Source organism: Apodemus sylvaticus, chromosome 2 (assembly GCF_947179515.1).
Source record: "Apodemus sylvaticus chromosome 2, mApoSyl1.1, whole genome shotgun sequence".
Lineage (NCBI taxonomy): Eukaryota > Metazoa > Chordata > Mammalia > Rodentia > Muridae > Apodemus > Apodemus sylvaticus.
In genome coordinates, this window is record NC_067473.1 from 157,589,015 (window position 1) to 157,612,361 (window position 23,347).

Here is a 23,347-nt window from a genome sequence, read left to right on the forward strand (position 1 = left end):
AGATATCCGCATACTGAGAGTTGGCATTAAGAACTTTGCCACCTCAACACAGCATTAACTTGTTTTAAAGTATTAAGAGTCAGCTACATAAATATAACTCTGTCTTCAGGTGTTGTGTTTTCACCCCTCTCTAGTGGTGCATTATTTCCACATTGAGAACCATATCTAGAAATTTCCACATTTAGAACCATTTTATAAATACCTGTTTCATTTGTAATCTCTCCAGCTGGACATGGGGCACAATAATAACAACAGAATGCAAGCAAATGATCTAGTGTTTTCCTAAATCCAAGAGGACAACTTTGTTTGCAAATAGAAAAAGGAATCTGTATAGGAGACATGAGAGGAGCAAAGGCAGTCAGCTCATGACATTCAGTATTAGCATCGAGATGGTAAATTTCAGCAGGACATCTGTGTACTATAAGAAAGAAGTATCAGACTTTTAGAGAATATGAAGCCAAATTGCCAGTTTCTCCCTATACCTAATTCTCTTTTTGAACTGCTGCTTTATTTTATTTCATTGTTTGATTGATTTTCTTGCTTTCATTTATTTCATTTTATTTATTTCATATATTTTGATCATGTCCTTCTCTTCTCCCATCTCTGTCCAAGAACTCTCCTTCTCTCAACCTGCCCAAATTTGAGTTCTTTCTCAAAAAAAAACAGACTGAAGTCCCCAAAACTCAACTAAGCATCAAACCTTGAAAATAAAATACAACAGCACTATAAGCAAAAGAAATAAAAACAAAACTGTAACCAAATAAAAGTTGTCTTCTGACTATTTAATTATCTCTATTCTGGTGGTAGGATCTGATGGCTTTGGATAATTAACTTGGTTTTGCTTTTCCTGGGCCAAAAGCTGATGTCTTCTTGCAGTTTACTCGTACTGCAGCAGAAAAAAGGAAAGAAAGAAAGAAAGAAAGAAAGAAAGAAAGAAAGAAAGAAAGAAAGAAAGAAAGAAAGAAAGAAAGGAAGGAAGGAAGGAAGGAAGGAAGGAAGGAAGAAAGAAAGAAAGAAAGAAAGAAAGAAACAAAGAAACAAAGAAACAAAGAAACAAAGAAACAAAGAAACAAAGAAACAAAGAAACAAAGAAACAAAGAAACAAAGAAACAAAGAAAGAACAGACAGAGGGAAAGAGGGATGAAGGGGAAGAAGGAATGAAGGAAGAAATGAAGGAAAAGGAAGGAAGGAAGGTAGGAAAGAATTGATGAAGGAAGGAAGAAAAGAAAAGAGAAAAGGAAAGGAAGAAAAGAGAAGAAATTAAGAAAGTCAAAGTAAGCGCACAGAAAAAAAAAAGCACACATTGGCAGAAGCAGAAAGAGGCTACTCCAAGTATTTATTATTGCTTTCAGTGATTTTATAGGTTTTCTGTTACAAAAATCTATGTTAAAAAATTGTCTCATATACAAAATGTTAAAAAAAAAGGAATCACAGCAGAAAGGATATAAATTCAAAGCAGTTTTTCTTTGTATCAGTTCATTATTAGTTAAAAGCAACAGTTTCATATGGTCGTGGTTTTCCACAGTGTACACCTATGGGATATTTCTTAGATCTATAATTGAATAAATGTTTTCTCATTGATAATTAATTTTTTCCAATCTGTTTTTTCCCTAGCACAATTAATCCAGGAAACATGAAGGTATAAAGAGCTCTATTTGCAACTTTTATTTTATAGGGTCCTTGAGAATACTTGTATGAATTTAGGAGCTCTTTAAAATCACGATCAGCAATTAGAAAATCATCAATACATCAAAACAGCTTTATTACATCAAAGTATATTTCATATTGATTCTGAAGGAAATGTACCCAATAAAATGAATAAATACACAGGAAATTACGCTACATCATACTGTGAGGAATGAGGAGGAATATCTAAGTCAAAGTATCTGTGTGCACCCAGATACTCTCAGAGTGCACCCACTACAACCACTCAAAACTGTGGAATATCTCCAGAAATTTTACTAACTTGTCATAGCATTTCCTAGATGGCTTCTGTTAGAAACATAAAAGAATAGTGCATGAGGGTTGGGGGGCAATGAGTTTTACTTGCACAACTTGTACAGAGACAGGTTGTAGAGAGTACAAGTTAGACACAGTTGAATGACAGAACCAGGAGAACTTGAGAAGGAGCCAAAAGATTAATACATATTGCCAAACTTACTATGAAGCAAAGCAGAGCAAATTCAGTCAGAAACTGAGAGAAGTCAGATTGAAACAATCAGCTTGAAGAAGACATTGAGCCAGAATGCCTGAGTTGAACCAGATAGCCAGAACTCAGAAGGAGGAAGCAATGGGGAGCTTCTTCAGCTTTAAGTCTCAAAGACTGTAAATGTTCTAGAACTAGAATAGGCTATAGGAGTCTAGAAGCATCCTGAAGTAGAATTAGGAAAGCAGGTGGAGGCAGTAAGCCTCAGAGATGGCAATTAACTTCATAAAATCAAAGTTATATTTATAAGTCCAAATAATTGGGGAGACTGGTTTCATCCACATGCGTTTATTTTATTTATTTACTGAAGGCAGTTACTTCCACTAAAGCCTTGACCACTATGGCTAATCCAAATAGCTGTACAAGATGTTGTTTCTTTTTCTTTTTTTTCTTTTTTCTTTCTAGGTAAACCATGGGTGCATCTGATCATTACAAGAATGAAACCATCTGAAGAATTAATCCAAAATGAATCAGTAATTCTTACAGTGATTCGTAGGCAGAAAGTTCTGGTATTCACCATTAGAAAGGACAAAATAAGGGCACTCTCAGCCTGATGGCACTCAACATTCTCTTAACCCTGTTCTCTGAGGAATTCCACTCTGAGAACAACATACAGTGCTTATGTGGCCATGGTGTATGTAGCTTGGTTGGGCAAGGCCACTCTGGAGACTCAACTCCATAATCCTGTGGCCATCAGTCACATGTGACATGCCCCACTCCCTAGTGTTCTAGCTGGACTCTACCTCTGCACTAACCTGGCTTTCCCTGCCCCTTGGTTACCTGGCAATACTAGGTAACCCAGCTTAATATAAATGGATACTCCCCACCCCAGTTCTCTTTTATCCTTCTCCTCTCTCTTTCTCTCATTCTCTCTCTCTCACACATCTCTCTCTCACACACACATACACATCTCTCTCTCGCTCATTCTCTATTTCAAGTGGTCATGTTTGTTCCTCATCTCTCTATCTTCTCTTTCTCCTTTTCTCCTTTTAGTCTTTTAATAATAAATCATAAAACTATGAACTGTCTCTTTTATTAAACCTGCTGTATAAAAGCACAGAGCAAGCCTCAGCATTTCCAGCTGACATGGGAAAGGATCCAAGCCAGACTCCTCTCAGCCTGCTGAGCTTCCATCACAGCTAAACAGCTTCACCTATAACAGGTATTCAGGGCTGTGCTAATGGCCCCACCCATTAGCCCTGCAGCTCCTGTCTGTGGGCCTTCAGTATGTTTGATCCTGCTGGTGTTCCCATCCCCTCAGTATCTGCATGCCAGAGCTCTCCTATGAAGGACCTCCTGCCACCATCACAGGCACACTCTCCTCCTTTTTTCCCCCACAAGTGCTGACTTTAAAGATACTCACCTGATTGTTGTATATACCCAAATTTATGAGTGTGTCATTTAGGAAAAGATTCTGAACACTGTGAGATCCAAAGACAAACTCTCCAACTTTCACTTGAGCTTCGGTACCACTCTGCAGAGACTGGTAATTAAAGATGTCAATCTTGGTTGTTGAAATTTCCTGGGTCACAATGTTCTCCTCATTGATGTTTCTTCCAAGTTTGCCCTTTTCTAAGAATGGATGGAGCTAAAAGAGAAAATAACTGTCAGGCCGGGCGGTGGTGGCACACACCTGTAATCCCAGCACTCTGGGAGGCAGAGGCAGGCGGATTTCTGAGTTTGAGGCCAGCCTGGTCTACAGAGTGAGTCCCAGAACAGCCAGGGCTACACAGAGAAACCCTGTCTCGAAAAAAACCAAAAAAAAAAAAAAAAGAAAAGAAAAAAAAGAAAAAAAGAAAAAAGAAAAAAAGAAAAAAAGAAAAAAGAAAAAAAGAAACAAAAAGAAAAGAACTGTCAGAAATTGCAGTATAACTCACTGAGATGCAAATAAACCTGGTTAGTATAAGTGCACTCTCTTTCACAAACTGTATGTTCCTGTGGCTTTGATTTTTATATCATTTATCAATTATTTATCATAAGGTTAGAACATGTATGATGATACCAAGACATTAACATAGTTATATGCTTTCCAGCAAAACTATCACCACTATTCAGGTTTTATTTCTGAAATTTTCTCTGTCACTCAGTGATGTCTCTGGCAGACAGATTCTAAATTTTGAGATTAACAATTTGAAAAATTATGAAAAATAAAAACAATTTGAATGAGGTTGTTTAAATTTGCATAAGAGGTTTTCAAAAAAGCAATAATTTTTCACCACCATACATAACTCAAGAAAGTTCAAATAAAATAAAATTTTAAGATTTTAAAATATGAAATTTGCAAATAAGGAAGGAGGCAAAAGAAGAAGATCTGCGGTACAGAAATGTATAGGAACATTTGATGGAGACCTGCAAAGATGGATCAGAGTCAGAGAGAATAGATTAGGGTAAGTTAACCAAACCTGAAGATTATGAAAAAGTCATATATAGCTACAACTTTAAGCTAGTTACAAAGTAAAAGGCAATTTAAAAAGAATTTAAACAGAGATATTACAGTTTATTACATATAAAATATCCTTGTGGCAGATAAGAAGCCCCCAAAAGACCCCAAGACAATGCAGGTTATGATCCTTGCCTTTGGTTACGCATACAAACCACATGGTAAGACACTACTACTCAAGACACCACACACTTTGCTGCAGGACACAGCAATGAGGCCAGAACTAATGTGAAAACTTTCTCCCTGTTGTCTATTCTGCTTGTCTGTCTGGCACATTTCACTCTGGTAGAAGCTAAACTACAAGCTTCTGAGGAAGTAAAGTCAGCAAAGGTTTTTCCCAGCTGTAGACCTTGCATTCTATAATACCCACTTTCCAGACATGATATGCATACTGGGGAAATACTGGCACAACTGTTATGGGAATAAACAACTTCTTGCTCATGGTATTTGAGGATGTCCTTACAAGAAAGACTCATACCTGTTACTACAAATGTATTTAAGATCAATATCTTGCGAGATCAGAAATCATATGGGTGTGCCTACTACTTCTGTTTGGCTAAGAATACACTTTATTGAATTTCCTACTAAATATTTAGAAGAATAGAATCCTGCTACTGTCAGATTATATCAGATAATTTCTCTATGCCACGAATATTGATTGTTCATAGTGAAATAAGACAGCCATGAGAGGATTCCAAAATCATAGAAACCATTGGGAAAAAGGAGATTGAGATAATGAACAAATCAGATGCTGGTTAGGAGGTCCATGAACTACTGTCTTTTAGGTATGACATGGTCATGGCTCTCAGGAGCTTATGGTAGTTAAGTCTGCCTGTATAGAAACAGAACAAGATCTAGCCCATAAAAATGATTAACTTCAGATGAGGGAGGACGTTTATAGGGTCATGCCCATCACATGAGCAATGTAATTATTTAAAAGATTCTAAAGGAGGGGAAGTCATTGTCGTTAGAAATACCAACATTTTTTATTCCCTTCTGCCTCATTAGATAACTGCATATACATGCCCATATGGAAGGCCCTGTAGGTCATAAATCTAGTGGGTCATGAAAGAAAACACAAATCAAAAGACATGAATATAGAATAGAGAGATAGTGGGAGACTGGAGGATCTGTGAGAATGCAGAGAGCTAAGAGACTTAGAGAAATTGATGTGAAGAAAAGCATTTTCTATTTGTATGCTTGTTGTACCTGTCAAAGAATACATTATTTTAATAGACTTTATAGGATAGATATACAAAAAAATATATCTGACCTTATAATTTAAACTAAAAACAAACAAAAAATCCAATTCTCTGAAGAATTAAGTGAAAAATATCCCTTCCTTAGAGAGGAGAATGTTTTACTTTTAAGGTTTAATCAGCAAAATTCTCTCCTCTTAAAGTGAAGGGAAAATGAATATAATCACATTTAAAAATACTCGAGAGTTAAATTTTATTCATATTCCTGCCTTGTAGAAAAGTTAAGGGAAACTTTCACAGAAAAGGAAAATTTTGTTATCTAGAAAACGAAACTGACATACAGTCAAGAACAGCAAAGAAGCAGAATAGCACAGTTAAATTGAGCATTGTATCTTCTTTATCTTTGTGCTAGGCAATAATCTGCTCAAAACTACAAAGTGAATGAAATACCACCTGGGTATATCTTTAGATAAATGAAACATTTGACAACACTGCTACAACCGATAGAAAAGAGAAAGAAGAAGAGTTCACAAATGTGTAAACATTGCTGATAAGCAGTACTTGCTAATGTGCCTTAAACATGTTTGAAAAACAACAGAATATTTTAAGTATAACTGATATGCTTAGAGAAAATTCAAATGGAACATATTCAATTGAATCTAATGAAGTCAGATAAAAAAATGAACAAAAAGGGGTCAACTGCCCCATATAGAAAATTCTCACATGATAGACATTATTAAAAAGATTAATAGTGAATTTAAAATGAGTACACTAAATGCATGAATTTAAAACAGAAACAACACACAGCATCCTGTATCCAGGCCTTGCAAGAGGCCAGCTGTGCACCTGGAGCCTGGCTGGGAAGAAGCAGCATGTTCTGTTGTGTCCGGCCCTGCAGAGTTGAGGATCCAGTCCTGAGGCCTCAGGCAGCAGCCTTCCTGTCTCTGCCTTGGGATTGGGAACAGCCTGGGCCACAGCACCCGGTCACCAGGCCATGCCAGAGGCCAGCTGTTCACCCAGAGGCTGGCTAGGAGGAAGCAGCATGCTTTGGTGTGTCTGGCCCTGCAGAGCAGAGGATCCAGTCCTGAGGCCTCTGGCTGGATCCTTCCTGTCTCTACGTAGGGATCTGGAACAGCCTGGGCCACAGCACCTCATCTCTAGGCAATGCACAGGGTCAGCTGTGCACCCAGAGGCCAACTTGGAAGAAGAAGCTTGCACTAGTGAGTCCAGCATTGATAACAAGTCCAACTAACACCAGTGAGAACTAGATGGAAAAAGGCAAACGTAGGAATGTTCCTAACTGAAATCAAGGCAATATGGCAGCATCTGAAGCCAACTCTCCATTAACAGCTTGTTCTGGATACCACAACACACCAGAAAAACAAGATTTAGAATTAAAATCACTGGTCATGATGCTGTTACAGGATCACATGAAGGACATAAAGAAAAAACTCTTAAAGAAATTCAGGAGAAAATAGATCAAAAGTTAGAAGTCCTTACAAGGGAAACACAAAAATCATTGAAAGAAATTCAGGAGAATACAGAAGCCAATAAGGAGGAAATGCAAAAATCACTTAAAGAAATACAGGAGAACTTTGGTCAACAGGATGAGGACACGAAAGAGGAAACATATACAGGTAGACGCATTCAAATTGCACAATCGTCTCAATGGAGACACTAAAACTAGAAATGCATAGGTAATTACATTGTAGACTCTACGATACCACAGATGCCCAGATCGCTATACCCAGCCAAACTTTCTGTCACCATTGCTGGAGCAAACAAGATATTCTGCAATAAACACAAATTTAAACGATATCTGTCCACAAATTCATTGCTACAGATGGTGCTAAAATGAAAACTCCAACCCTAGAAGGTAAAATATACCAATGAAAACATAAGAAATTCATAACCTCACAGCTGAAAAACCAAAAGAGGGAACTATGAAGAAAAACTAAGATACATACACTCATACTCACATATACAACCACTTCTGGCACCCGATAAAAACAAGAAGCATCATTGATATCTCTCAATATCAATGGACTTAATTCCTCAATAAAAAGATACAGGCTAACAGAACGGATCTGAAAACAAGATCCAAGCTTTCAAAGCAAATATGAAACACATCTCAAAATCAACATAGTAGATACATCAGATTAAAGGTTTGGGGAAATGATTTCTAAGCAAATGGACCTAAAAGTCAATGTACAATACATATTCTAACATCTGATAAAATAGACTTCAAAAGAAAATTACTCAAAAGAGATGGGAAAGAACATTCATATTCATCAAAGGATAAATCTACCAATATGACATCCCAATTCTCAACAACTATACCACAAACATCTAAACCAAAGACTGTTAAAGAAACACCAGGAAATCTCAAATCACACATATATTTCACATATTGGTAGTTGGAGACTATAATACCCCACCCACTATCGATAATGCATGAGTCAACCTGATAAAAGCTCAATAAATACTGAAGCTAAGAAATGTTATTAATAAATTGGACCTTACATAGTAAGTTAGCCAAAGAAGATCAAAGGATGCAGACAAGAAAATAAAAATTCCAGACATCATTATTACAAATAATGTGATAGTATACATAAACAAACCCCAAAATTCTACAGGGAACTTGTATGGCTGAGATCACTTTCAGCAGTGTGCCTGAATTCAAGACTAACTCAAAGAAATAATTAGTAGCCTTCCTATATACAAATGACAGACTGAGATATAAATCAGGGAAACAACACTCTTCCCAATAACCATAAAATATAAAGTACTTTGGGGTAGCCAAATCAAGAAAGCAAAAGACTAGAAAACAAGGAACATAACAGAAGAAAAAAAGGACTCCCAGGGAGAGAGGAGGTGGTGGCAGCAGCAGCAGCATCTTATCCAGCTGAAGGGCCATCAGCAGTGGAACCAAGGATACAGGGTCCTGGCAGGCCCTGTGCCCACATCACTGACCATCACCAGAGAACACCGAAAGTCCCTAGGGAAGTAGACTTAGCCTGAGGCCAACATTGCTGGAGTCTAAGCCCCACAGGTGTTGGCCTTCGCCCAGGCTCTGGGCTATTCTGGGGGCCATCAGTGAGCTAACCCAGTCAGGAGGCTCTTTGCCTGGCAGTCTGTCCCCGCACATATGCTGCCATTTTGATTACAGGACACCAGAGAGTTCTAGCAGGCAAAGCCAGCTAACAGTCATAGGCCGAGGCTAACATAGCGGACTATGCCCCTATGTCTGGTGTTTAAGCCCCTCAGGCTTTGGATTGCACCCATGCCCTGGGTTGTCTGGTGGGCCATCTGTGTGCCAACCCGGCCAGGAGGTTGTTTGCTGGGCAGACTCTCCCAGCACTTTCAGGGAGTGCGCATGGCTACCAGACAGAACCAGTTCACAGTCATAGCCCAAGGCAAACATTGCTCATGCCTAAGCCTGCCAGGCTTTTGCCTAGACTCAGGGCCTGAGCAGCTAGGCTATCCTTGTGTGCACCACCCTGATTGGGGAGCAGCTGCCCAGCAATGATAAGCACTCTGCTGATTCCTGCAGAAAAGGTCCCGAAGCATATACCATTAGCACTCCCTGAAGGAGCAAACAGGCACCACGTGGCTCACAATCTGGGGCAAGCCACACTAGGGCTCCAAGGGCAACCAAGAGGAGGGCAGTACATCAGCAATCTGTGACAGGAGATACCCAGCAATCCAGTGTTGCTGAAATAGCCCTACAGCCTCACAGGAGGTTCAAACATCAGCCAGAGACAAGACCAACTAACTTCAGAGATAACAAGATGGCAAAGGGCAAATGTAGGAACTCTACTAACAGAAATCTAGGCAATATAGCAGCGTCAGAACCAAACTGTCCAACATCAGCAAGTCATGGATACACCAACACTCCAGAAAAACAAGATTTGGATTTAAAATCACTGGTCATGATGCTGCTAGAAGAACACAAAAAGGACATTAATGAATCTCCTGAAGAAATACAAGGGAACATGAATAAGCTAGAAACCAGTATAAAGGAAACACAAAAATCACTTAAAGAAATTCAGGAGAATAAGGCTCAAGAGACAAAAGGCCATAGAGAAGAAACACAAAAAAGACTGAAATACAGGAGAGAGTGAGTCAAATGGCAGAAATCATGAAAGAGGAAACACAAAAATCTCTTAAAGAATTAAAGGAAAACACAAACAAACAAATGAAGGAACTGAGCAAAACCATCCAGGATCTAAAAACAGAAGTAGAAACAATTAAGAAATCACAAAGGGAGACAACTTTGGAGATAGAAAACCTTGGGAAGAAATCAGGGGCCATAGATACAAATATAAACAACAGAATACAAGTTATGAAAGAAAGAATCTCAGATGCCGAAGAACACCATCAAAAGGACAAATCAGCAACCAACAAATTGGGAAAAGATCTCACCAACCCTACATCAGATAGAGGGCTAATATCCAATATATACAAAGAACTCATAAAGTTAGACCCCAGAAAACTAAATAAAACTATTAAAAAATGGGGTACAGAGCTAAACAAAGAATTTTCACCTGAAGAACTTCAGATGGCTGAAAAGCATCTTAAAAATTGCTCAACTTCATTAGTTATTAGGGAAATGCAAATCAAAACAACCCTGAGATTTCACCTTACACCAATCAGAATGGCTAAGATTAGAAATTCAGGAGACAGTAGGTGTTGGCAAGGATGTGGAGAAAGAGGAACACTCCTTCACTGCTGGTGGGGTTGCAAACTGGTACAACCACTCTGGAAAACAGTCTGGCGGTTCCTCAGAAAACTGGGCACTTCACTTACAGGGGATCCTGCTATACCACTCTCTGGGCATATACCCAGAGGATTCATCAGCATATAATAAGAATAAGTACTCTACTATGTTCATAGCAGCCCTGTTTATAATAGCCAGAAGCTGGAAAGAACCCAGATATCCATCCCTCAACAGAAGAATGGATGCAAAAAATGTGGTAAATATACAAAATGGAATACTATTCAGCCATGAGAAGCAATGTATTCATGAAATTCTTAGACAAATGGATGCTGTTATAGAACATCATACTAAGTAAGGTTACCGAGTTTCAAAAGATCAATCATTTTATGCACTCACTAATAAGTGGATATTAGCCTAGAATATTAGAATATCCAAAACATAATCCACACATCAAATGAGGTACAAGAAGAACAGAGGAGTGGCCCCTGGTTCTAGAAAGACTCAGTGTAGCAGTATAGGGCAAAACCAGAACAGGGAAGTGGGAAGGGGTGGATGGGAGAACAGGGAGAGGGAAGGAGGCATTTGTGTACTTTTGGGGAATGGGAGGCGGCCTGAAAAGGGGAAATCATTTGAAATGTAAATTAAAAATATATTGAATAAAACAAGTAGGGTGAATATGCCTGGCTAATGGGAGTGGTACTATTAGAGGGTGTAGCCTTGTTGGAGTAGGTGTGTCACCATGAGGGTAGGCTTTGAGGTCTCTATGCTCAGTTGTCTCCCAGTGTGGAATGAGCGCTTCCTCCTGTTTGCCTGCAAAAGACAGTCTCCTGTCGCCACCTTTGCATCTTGGCTCCTCCAGCACCATGTCTGTCTGGACAATGCCATGTTTTCAATCATGATGGCAATGGACTGAACCTCTGAAACTGTAACCCAGCCCTAATTAAATGTTTTCCCTTGTAAGAAAAAAAAAAAAAAAAAGAACTCCCGCCCTCATCGATCAGGAGAATAACATAATAAACAGTAAAAGAACTTCCAGAGGTAACACCATCCCTAATTTTAAAGTCTACCACAGTGCTATAGTAATGAAAACCACAAAGTATTCTCATAAAAACAAATATGGTGAGCAATGAAATCGAATTGTAAACCCAGAAATAAATCCACACATATATGGACACCTTATTTTTTTAAAAAGGATCCATAAACCCACAATAGAAAAAAAGAATATTCGAAAACGGTGCTGATTTAACTGGCTATCTTCATGTTGGACAATACTCCTAGATCCATATTAGACCTGTTCAAAAATCAAGGTGAAATGATGATCGCAACATAAAAACACACTTGATGGAACACTGAACTTTATGGAAGATAAATAGGGATTAGCATTGAAAATATTTATAAATTCTTATAATATTAATGGTAATTTTGTTCCTGAAAAAAATCTCTTTAAATGAGAAAACTTACATGCACATAGCTGCTGGAAACCAACCTTTGATAGAAGAAAAAGTAGTGAACATGATAGCTCTGGATTATCAGAAGGAGGTGGATTAGACAAATGGAGGTTAGCAAGTGGCCCAACCATTGAGCTGTTTAAAGCATATTAAATTATAAAGACTGAGTGTGTGTTTTTCATTTGAGAACCCAGATCTTAGGGAACATAGTGTGGAATGTGCTGCCAAAATGTATTTAACTCTATACATCCTAGCACAGGAGAAACTTTCTAAACAGAGCAGAGTTAGGACCTCATGACAACAAAAAGCTTCTGAGAGGCAAAAGACATCAATAGGACAAAATTGCAGTCAACAAAATGGAAATGGACTTTTTACCAACTCTAAATCTGACAGAGATATAATACACAAAATATAAAAAGAACTGAAGACACAAGGCATCAACAAACCACAAATCTAATTTTTACAATTAGGTATGGAGTTAAACAGAGAATTCTCAATAGAGAAATCTCAAAGGGGTGAGAATGATACAAAAATAATATTCAACATCCTTATCCATTAGGGAAATGCAAATCAAAACTAATTTGAGCTTCTTGTGTACACATGTCATTATGGCTAAAATCAATGTTAAAAGTTACAGCTCATAAAGGCAAGGAAATGGAGTAAGAAGAACACAATTACATTGATGAAGGGAGTAAAGATTTGTAAAGCAACTACAGAAATAAATATGAAGGGTTCTCAGAAAACCTATCTACCACATGACCCATGTATACCACTCTTGAGCATATAACCAAAGAACATTACATCTTACCAAAAGAACACTTGCTCAATTAGTTCATAGTGTCTTTGTTTAAAATATCAGGAAACTAGAAGCAAAGTAGATGTTTCTCAATGGAAGAATGGATAAAGAGATTGTGGTACATTTACTTAATGGAATACTACTCTGGAGAGTATAAGTAACAAGTGAGTTCTTGGGGTTGGGGGTAGACTGGTCAAATGAATGTCCCTGGAAATGCAAAAGACTTGTTGCGTAGGTTAGAGGGTATGTGGAGATAGGAACAAGAAGGGAAAAAATGTGAAGGGCAGTACGCAGGGAGAGGGTATGGTCAGAGAGACACAGAGAGAGATTGCAAGGTATATGAGGCTGTGTGGTGAGGAGAACAAAGGTAGAACCAAGTACAATAGAACACAACAACAGAACCAAGTCAAAGAAGTAGGCTGGAGAACAGTCATGGATGATACTGTGTAGTCTCATAAAAGCTATGTCTTCTTCGAGGGTCTTTTTATGAAAACAATACAAACTTTTGATATCAAATGTACCTAAAAGCCTTAAAATATGCCACATTTATACTTGTACAAATCTCCTCGTTGTGTATTATCATTACTTCACAGAACATTAAAAGGAGTAATAAAAGATGTGAAAATTAAATAACCTAAATATTATTGTTTTAATTTGTTTAAACTAGGAATATCATTTTCTCAACAGCATGCACATATTGTTTCCTGATAGAAATGTTAGCTCAACTTTAAACACGACGACATGTTTTTTTCTAACTATTTATTTATGCTACTTTATGCTACAGAATAAACATCAATACTTTGTGAAGAAGATAGTAATATAAAGAAGTGTGCTACCATACGAAATGTTTTTCTAACACTATGTCAGATTATTAACCAAAATGCAATAATTAAAAGCCAAGGCCCAATACCCTAGGAAAGCACAAACATACTATTTTTACCTTCCATGGGAGAGGAGCCTGGAGTCCACCTTGATCCAATGAGTCTCCATTTGCTCTGAGTAACAGCTCCTCATGAAGTGCCTGGGCAATGGCATACACAGCTGCATGGACTTTGTAACTCAAGGGTGAGGTATTCATATCCCAAACATCTAGAGATCGTGTGCTCAGGCTGCCATTTTGCTCACATTGACTTAGTTTCTTGACTCCATGCTCATAGAAATGTGAACATTCAAATAAATTTGACCACACACACTGGATAAAGATATCATGAGGGTATTTTCTAGGGTGAACACTTCTTTGAAAATCCTTGAATCCCAGAATTTCATCCTTGCGAACTGAAAATGATAATGCTCCACCAAAGTATGCATAAATTGGATTTTGTTTAAAGGGTAATGTGAAAGTATACCAATCAGAAGTTGTGATCCAGACATTACCAAAACTAGCGACAGAAATGATGAGAGAGACAAGTGTCAGAAAATCATGAGTGTCACCAAAAGCAACAACAACACATGTCAATTGGAGACGTGTCATTAATTGGTACCACCCTATGTCACCAAAAAGAGGAAATACTGGAACCTTTTCTGCAAATGCAACACAAATTCCATGGTTGATCATCTCCTCTGTGATTTCATTACTGAAGAGTTCTCCCCTCATATCAGCTGGAACCACCAGACCAACCCAGACCCAAGTGAAGTAGAGCAGCAGTTGAATAATTCCCTGATACAGAGCTGCAGTGTGCACAGGAAACTCGTAAGGAGACTGGAGCTGGATTCTGGTCCCAAGACTCGCATCAAAAGGAGCATAGCTGATCTGAACAGAAAGAAAGTTACTATATAAGTCATGACAATTAGATTTATTTAAAAATGATTTGGTTTACCTCTTCTGCTTATGTACTCTAGGAGAAATTGAACAGTTAAATCACTTTACTAAGTAATACCAATTTGTTACCTATGTCATTTGCTCTTCACTGCATACACAAAATGTACCTTTTCCTTTGTCCCTTTTATAGAACAAATGAAAAAAGTCCACAGAGTATCTATCTCCTGATCTACACTCAGGTAATACCAATCAAACACAACCATTTGCAAATCTCTCACTTCAAAACTTTATTCTTCCTGATAATAGAAATGGAGAACAATTAACACTAAAGGCCTATTTACTTGATGTCACAAATCCAACAAACAAACAAAACGGAATCTATGGAGCAATGTAAAAGAGTATGTGGAATGATAACACCTCACAGAGTCTGCAGGAAATTGAACAGGCCTGGATGAGTTTGCCTCAGAGGAAGGGGTCAAAATGGAAGGTCACAATGGCAATAAACTGAATAGTTAGGTAAGAAGAGGTTTGGCTCAGGTAGTTTATGGAGGAAGATTTAGTTTACTGTTTTGGTGTCTAGAAGCTAAACTCAACATCAAATTATAACTGTAGAGTACAGTAGGTCAAATCCCGGGCTGAGGAGACTGAAGAACAATGTATAATGCTATACATGCATGAAGATGTTCTGACAAATCCGTGGCTCAGCTCACTGGATATGAAATGCTTGCTTTACAAGCAGAAGGGCCTAAAGTAGAATCCTCAGAATCCCCATAACAAGTCAGACATGGCTGTGTGTGCTTGTACCCTAACATAGCAGGGTGGAGACAGATAAAGCCCTAGATTTTTCTGGCCAATCAGCTCAAAATCTCAAGCTTCTGATTCAGTACTCTGATTTCAAACAACAGTGAAGAAAGTGATGAAGAAAGAATATCATTTGTCCTGATATGCCTACCTACACACTCCTGATATACATGATATGTGAGACACATATCACACAAACACACATACACTCATGTACACCCACAAGAGTGTGCACACACCCACACACCCACACACCCACACACACAGACTCACACACATACACACACACACACTCACACACACATGGTCAAACACAAGGAAGCACTCATGAATACACACACAAACACACAGGCACACACACTGTAAAAGAGAGAGAGGGACAGACACTGAGATAGAGACAGAAAGGGGGAGAGGGAGACTCAGAGAGAGACAGAAAAAACAACTATGGCACCTCCATCAGGTCATGATTCCTCAGTATTAGAAATCAAAGAGAATAAGGAAAATGGCATGAGTTACATATGCTGCATAGAGTTACCAATAATAACAAAAAATCATAAACATTGAGCACATAAGCAGGGGCATGCAAAAAGAGAATCAATTCTGAATCTAAATAGAACAGGCATTAGGTGGAGAAATTTTAAAATGTGGAGAAAAGAACTGAAAGTAAATATAGATGACTAAATAAACCTACTGAAAATTACTATCCAAGTAAGTCAAATGAAAACCCACAAGAGAACAACCTATGTAAATTTTCAACTCAAAATGTGCTCTGAAAATGTGAAAATTAATCAAGGAAGAAAGATGTAAGACTTGGCATACAGAGGAACAAACACACAGGACTATTTGAGAACAGACATACAGAACTTAGGCTGGAGAAGACAAGAAATTGAAAGAAGGAAAGAAGACCTACCACCAATACTCTTGAAACTATTCCACAAAATAGAAACCGAAGGAACACTACCCAATTCCTTCTATGAAGCCACAATTACGCTGATACCAAAACCACACAAAGATCCAACAAAGAAAGAGAACCTCAGACTAATTTCCCTTATGAATATCGATGCAAAAACATTCAATAAAATTATTGCCAACCGAAAACAAGAACACATAAAAACGATAATCCACCATTATCAAGTAGGCATTATTCCAGGGATGCAGGGTTGGTTCACTATATGGAAATCATCAATGCAATCCACTACATAAACAAACTCGAATAAAAAAACCACATGGTAATTTCATTGGATTCAAAAAAGAATTTGACAAAATTCAGCATCCTTTCATGCTTAAAGTCTTGGAAAGAACAGGAATTCGAGGCGCATACCTAAACATAGTAAAAGAAATATACAGCAAACCGGTAGCCAGCATCAAACTAAATGGAGAGGAACTTGAAGCAATCCCACTAAAATCAGGGACTAGACAGAGCTGCCCCCTTTTCTCATTATCTTTTCAATATTGTACTTGAGATCGGGCAATTAGAAAACATAAGATAGTCAAAGGAATACAATTTGGAAAGGAAGAAGTCAAACTATCATTATTTGCAGATGATATGATAGTCTAACTAAGTGACCCAAAAAACTCCACTAGAGAACTCCTACAGCTGATAAACAACTTCAGCAAAGTGGCAGTTTATAAAATCAACTCAAGGAAATCAGTACCCTTCCTATACTCAAAGGATAAGCAGACTGAGAAAGAAATTAGGGAAATGACACCCTTTACAATAGCCACAAACAGTATAAAGTACCTTGGGGTGACTCTTATCAAACATGTGAAAGATCTGTATGACAAGAACTTCAAGACTCTGAAGAAGGAAATAGAGGAAAACCTCAAAAAATATAAAAACCTCCCATGCCCATGAATCGGCAGGATTAATGTAGTTAAAATGGCCATTTTGCCAAAAGCAATATACAGATTCAATGCAATACCCATCAAAATCCCAACTCAATTCTTCATAGAGTGAGAAAGAGCAATTCTTAAATTCATCTGGAATAACAAAAACCCCAGGATAGCTAAAACTATTCTCAACAACAAAAACTATTCTCAAAAAAAATTCTGGGGCAATCAGTATCCTTGACCTCAAGCAATATAAACAAGCAATAGTGTTAAAAATTGCATGGTATTGGTACAGTGACAGTCAGGTGGATAAATGGAATAGGATAGAAGGTCCATAAATGAACCCACACACCTATGGCCACTTGATCCTTGACAAAGGGGTTGAAAACATCCAATAAAAAAAGATAGCCTTTTCAACAAATGGTGCTGTTTCAACTGGAGGTCAACATGCAGAAGAATGTGAATTGATCCATCCTTGTCTCCTTGTACTAAGTTCAACTCCAAATGGATCAAGGACCTGCATATAAAGCCAGACACTCTGAAGCTAATAGAAAAGAAACTGGGGAAGACCCTTGAGGACATCAGTACATGGGGAAATTTCCTGAACAGAACACCAATAGCTTATGCTCTAAGATCAAGAATTGACAAATGGGACCTCATAAAATTACAAAGTTTCTGTAAAGCAAAGGACACCATCAAAAGGACAAATTGGCAACCAACAAATTGGGAAAAGATCTTCACCAACCCTGCATCAGATAGAGGGCTAATATTCAATATATACAAAGAACTCAAGAAGTTAGACCCCAGAAAACCAAATAACCCTATTAAAAATGAAGTACAGAGTTAAAGAATTCTCACCTGAAGAACTTCGGATGGTGGAGAAACATCTTAAAAAATGCTCAACTTCACTAGTCATCAGGGAAATGCAAATCAAAACAACCCTGAGATTTTACCTTACACCAGTGAGAATGGCTAAGATTAAAAACTCAGGAGACAGCAGGTGTTGGTGAGGATGTGGAGAAAGAGGAACACTCCTTCACTGCTGGTGGGGTTGCAAATTAGTACAACCACTCTGGAAATCAGTCTGGGGGTTCCTCAGAAAACTGGGCATGTCAATTCCGAAAGATCCTGCTATCCCACTCCTGGGCATATACCCAGAGGATTCCCCAGCATGTAATAAGGATATATGCTCCACTATGTACATAGCAGCCCTATTTATAATAGCCAGAAGCTGGAAAGAACCCAGGTATCCCTCAACAGAGAAATGGGCGCAAAAAAAAAGTGGTATATATACACAATGGAGTACTATTCAGCCATTAGAAACAATGAATTCATGAAATTCTTAGGCAAATGGATGGAGCTGGAGAACATCATACCAAGTGAGGTAACCCAGTCTCAAAAGATCAATCATGGTATGCACTCACTAATAAGTGGATATTAGCCTGGAAAACTGGAGTAACCAAAACATAATCCACACATCAAATGAGGTACAAGAAGAACACAGGAGTGGCCCCTAGTTCTGGAAAGACTCAGTGTAGCAGTATAAGACAAAACCAGAACAGGGAAGTGGGAATGGATGGGTGGGAGAACAGAGGGTGGGAAGGGGGCCTATGTGACTTTTGGGGAGTATGGGACCAGAAAATGGGAAATCATTTGAAATGTAAATGAAAAATATATCGAATAAAATTAAAAACAAAAGAAATTGAAAGAAGGGGTTATCTGTCACAGGTAAAGTTGGAATGATTTGCATATATTAGGGATTCATTTACATACACTAGAAATGGTGTACTTATTCTACACAGAAAAAAAGCTAACAAAAATGTCAACATGATAAAACCAAAGAAACATGAATAGAATATGGTCTACAATACAGCACTGCCAGCTCCACAGTTCGTGCTTAAGAAGTGTGAGGGGATTACTAAAAGAAATGATAAAAATGTTTCAGGACATTGTGAGTGTATTGAACTTGTGTTAGGCTATGTGTGTAAGATTCAGTAGCCACAGGCAGCCAGCTAGCCATAGGTGAAAGAGAAAAATTTGAATTTCAACTCTTAAAAAGGAGGATAACATGAATTTCACAGGAAGATGGATAGAACTACAAAATATCACCCTGGTTGAGGTAACCCAGACCCAAGAGGACATACTCAAAAAGTATATACTCAGTGATAAGTAGATACTAGCCAAAAAAGTACAGATTCCTTTGAATTGGAATTAGCCAAAGAGACAGGGTCCCAAGTAGAGGGATGGCATCACTGAACTATCCTCAAGCTAGTACAGATGTCCTCTGAGAGGTTCTGCCAGCACCTAGAGAAGACAGAGGCAGAATCTCACTGCCAACCATTGGATTGAACCTGGGGACCCCAGTGGAAGAGTTAGGGGAAGGACTGAAGGAGCTGAAAGGGATGGCAACACCTTATGAAGAACAGTATCAATTAACTGGACAAGTCAGAGATCCCCTGGACACAGCTATATACATGGGTGGTTCCATGACTCCTACTGTATATGTATCAGAGGAATGCCTTATCTGGCACCAAAGGAAGGAGAGGCACTTGATCCTGTGGAGGCTTATTGTCCTAGTAAAGGAGGAAGCTAGAGGAGTGAGGCCAGAATGGGTTGTTATTTGCAGAATTACCCTCTTAGAGTCAAAGGGGAAGGGGGGTGGGATGCAGGATTTGGGGAGGTTAGACTGAGAAAGGAGGCAATATTTGAAATGTAAATAAGTAAAATGACAAATATTTTTAAAAACTATCTCATAAAATCTTATAAAAATAAAAATTTAGTCAAGCATGATAGAGTATGATTAAAATCATAGCCCTGGGCAGGCAAAGGCATGAGGATCTCCCTAATGCTATCTTGGGCTGCAGAGGAAGTTCAACACTGCTCAAATTTGCATAGTGAGAATGTGTGTTAAAATAGACCCCTTGTTCTGGAAAGACTCAGTGTAGCAATGTAATGCCATACAGAACAGGGAAGTGGGAAGGGGTAGGTGGGAGAACAGGGTGAGGGAAGGGGATGTACGGGATTTTCGGGGAGTGGGGGGTCAGAAAAGCAGAAATCATTTGAAATTTAAATAAAAAATATATTGAATAAAAAATATGCTCAAAAAAATAGGTAAAAATTGATAATAAATATGAAACAGCATGGCAGCCTCATTCATTTTACTAACATTTATGTTACTTCACTGAGGATAGAAAGAAACATTAAATACTGGATCCCTGTTATTTGCAAACTTTCTAAGTAAACCTTTCTAAGTTTATGACTAATTAAGATGCAATTGTCTTATAAATGCTACCTCTCTAGCATTGTTTATAAGAAATAATTACTGATCAATAGAATGATTTTTAAACAAAGGCAAAAGTAAACACTTTCTTATCAACAGGAGAAAATTACAAACAGCCTAAATGTCCATCCATAGTAAGTCTGACCCAGTGAGTATAAATGAATGTTATATAGCAATCTTAGATGATACCACAGTAAAATAATCAGAAATATGTTCATAGTAGTTACTGTGAACATATGTGCATAGAATTATTATAGCCCTCATGATTTGTGATGCTCTAAACCTGGATACAAAAGAAAGACAGTATTAAAAATGGTAAATAGCAAAAGAAATTTTCTTGGAGTGGAAAGAATTCAGGTTGTCATTACTTTTACTTATATTGTTTTCAATGTTAAAGATTTCCAAATTAAATTTATTTTACTCACATTTTATGTTAAGAAAATATTACACTTAAGAGGTAAAATTGATAACAAAATAGTGAATTATTAAGCAGTCCCATACCTCATCAATAATCAATAACTGGATTAATTAGCATTTATTACTATCTTACTATCTTTAACCTAGGAAGCAAGATGCTTTGTGTACCTGTGGGACATTGTAGAGACTTAGAACTCTGGAGATCTGAGCTGATATTCCTGTTGAAATGCCTCCTATCACTGCAACCAGCTTATCAGTCTTCTCAGGCCTGCAGCTGTAGTTAGGAATTGGGGGGCTCTCTCCTGAGAGCAAAGCCATAGAACTTTCCATGGCCTTTGTTTCAGAAAAGTCATCATTGAAGAGATAGAATCCCAGGGACATATTCAATAGAATATTTGTGTCCTTGTTGATTTTTTCTATAGCAAAAACCATTGCCAATATGTGCTGATAATTTTTGGTGAGATTCCTGGGAGGAAAAATTGGAAAGATCATTTTTGTGTTATTTTTATATAAATTAATAATATGTATCAATTATTTTAAATATTTGTGTTTTATATTAATTTATAAAATACAATTATTTATATGAATTTATATATTTAATATAATAAATAAAATAAAACTACATTCTTTACCTCCCTCTCTTTTCTATATGTAGCTCCTCCCATTCTTCCACTCAAATTCTGCATTTTTAGTTATAAGAACTTAATTCATATAAAAATTGTACAGGCTATTCCAAGACACAGGCAGTCTATTCAATATTAGAGTAGTACAACTTGTTATTAAATCGATTATTTTGCTTTTGAATTTTTTTGAGACAGCATCTTGCTTATTAACCAAGGTTTAATTTAAACTCCTTATGTAGTCTAGGTTAAACTCAGGCTCACAAAGATCCACCTGCCTCTGCTTCTCAAGTTTTGGGATTATATTTTGCACCACCACATACTATCAAGTGTACATTTTTCAATATTTATTGTACAATTTGTGTCTGAGAAATATAATGGAAGTGTAAAGCATGTGGGAAATAGCAAATATTAAAACTTAGTTTTTATGCAGTCTTCGAAGAATAAGATAAACCTCAGTATAAGACACAGTACTTAATCACCAATAGCAACTGAAAAAAATAGTGTCAAGTGTGAATTTAAACAGGAAAACTAAAATCTTCTCAATGCACTACAATATATAACTAAAAGGACAGATTGGTTTTGACAGCAAAGTGCTTTCAAAATCTTCTTACATATTTAAGAGAATTCAGCATGTGTAGGGGAGAGACACACAGAGTCATGGCTGAGTAGCTATTTGCATTTGGTGGCTTCTGAGAAAGGGACAGTCAGTTTCATTAGGAGGTTTGTCTAGTAGCTTGCCTAGACTCTAGATAATGCCCTATACTCCTGCAGTACTGGCATGCCTAAATGAACTCAATACGTTAAAATTGGAGAGAGACTGAGAGAAAGAAAGACAGACAGACAGAGAGAAGCCATAAAGTTGAAGGCAGGAGACATTGCAAGGGAAACAGCAGAATACCGTCAGATCAATATATCTTGTTTATATGTGTGAAATCCTGAAACTCTATTTTTTTTTAAGAGAGAAGTCAAACACTTACACAATAACAGCTTCTGGTATAGCCATTGTATCATTAAAGCCAAATTTAATTCTTTTGTCTCTAGCAGTCACTCTGAGGGAAAAGAGTCCTCCGATAACAAAATGCCCATCTTGATAGTAGCCAGGAGAAGCAAGAATACTTAAGGAGAAACAAGAAATTTGTTCCTGGAACTCAATGAAAACAATCAGGAGAGAGAAAGCAATGAATAATTTCATAACATTGTTAAATAATTGATAAAACCCAGATATCTGTTCAGTTGAGAATCTTGGACTATTCATCCCTGGGAGCACATCAACAAACTGGTAAAAGATGTCTGGTTGATTCATGTGGATCAAGGTTATGAAGCATTGTTTTGTCCTGGTTCAGGCCCACCAGTATCCAAACACTCCCTCAGTTCCCTGGAGTCCAATCTGTTTTATAACGTTTTAGTCCCAGATTATGTACCATTCACAGAGTCACTGTGAGTCTCCAAGGGCTCATAAATCTCTCACTTGGCACCTGGAAATCCTGATTCTCAGTAGGAAAACACACAATTAAGAAAAAGTGTGAAGTCCACTAAAACACCTGTGGGGTGTATACACTCACTGAGCTGAGACTAACAAGTGGAAAAAACATTAAGTCATGAAGAGTCATCTGAAGGAGGCATCAAAGGGCTCAGTGTTTGTTAGGCAAGAACTAGACTCTGAATTATTTAACATCAATATCATTTTAGAGTATTTCTGAAAGGAAAAGAAACAGTGTTACATTAGAAAATATTATTTCTGGTTACTATATTGGGTCAAATATCAACTCCTATTTTTTATTGGATATTTTATGTATTTACATTTCAAATGTTATCCCCTGTCCCGGAT

At 37.6% G+C, this 23,347-nt stretch overlaps 1 protein-coding gene across 1 annotated transcript in view; it reads right to left on the reverse strand.

The window, feature by feature from the left end:
• Positions 1-22,711, reverse strand: part of LOC127677641 (vomeronasal type-2 receptor 26-like) — a 34,045-nt gene extending 11,334 nt beyond the window's left edge. Inside the window, exons 1-5 of the mRNA XM_052172680.1 lie at positions 22,497-22,711; positions 21,065-21,362; positions 13,750-14,559; positions 3,570-3,794; positions 203-326 (exon numbers count right to left, since the gene is read on the reverse strand). Coding sequence (XP_052028640.1) covers positions 203-326; positions 3,570-3,794; positions 13,750-14,559; positions 21,065-21,362; positions 22,497-22,711 — 1,672 coding nt within the window. The remainder of the gene's footprint in view (positions 1-202; positions 327-3,569; positions 3,795-13,749; positions 14,560-21,064; positions 21,363-22,496) is intronic.
• Positions 22,712-23,347: the final 636 nt, after the last annotated feature.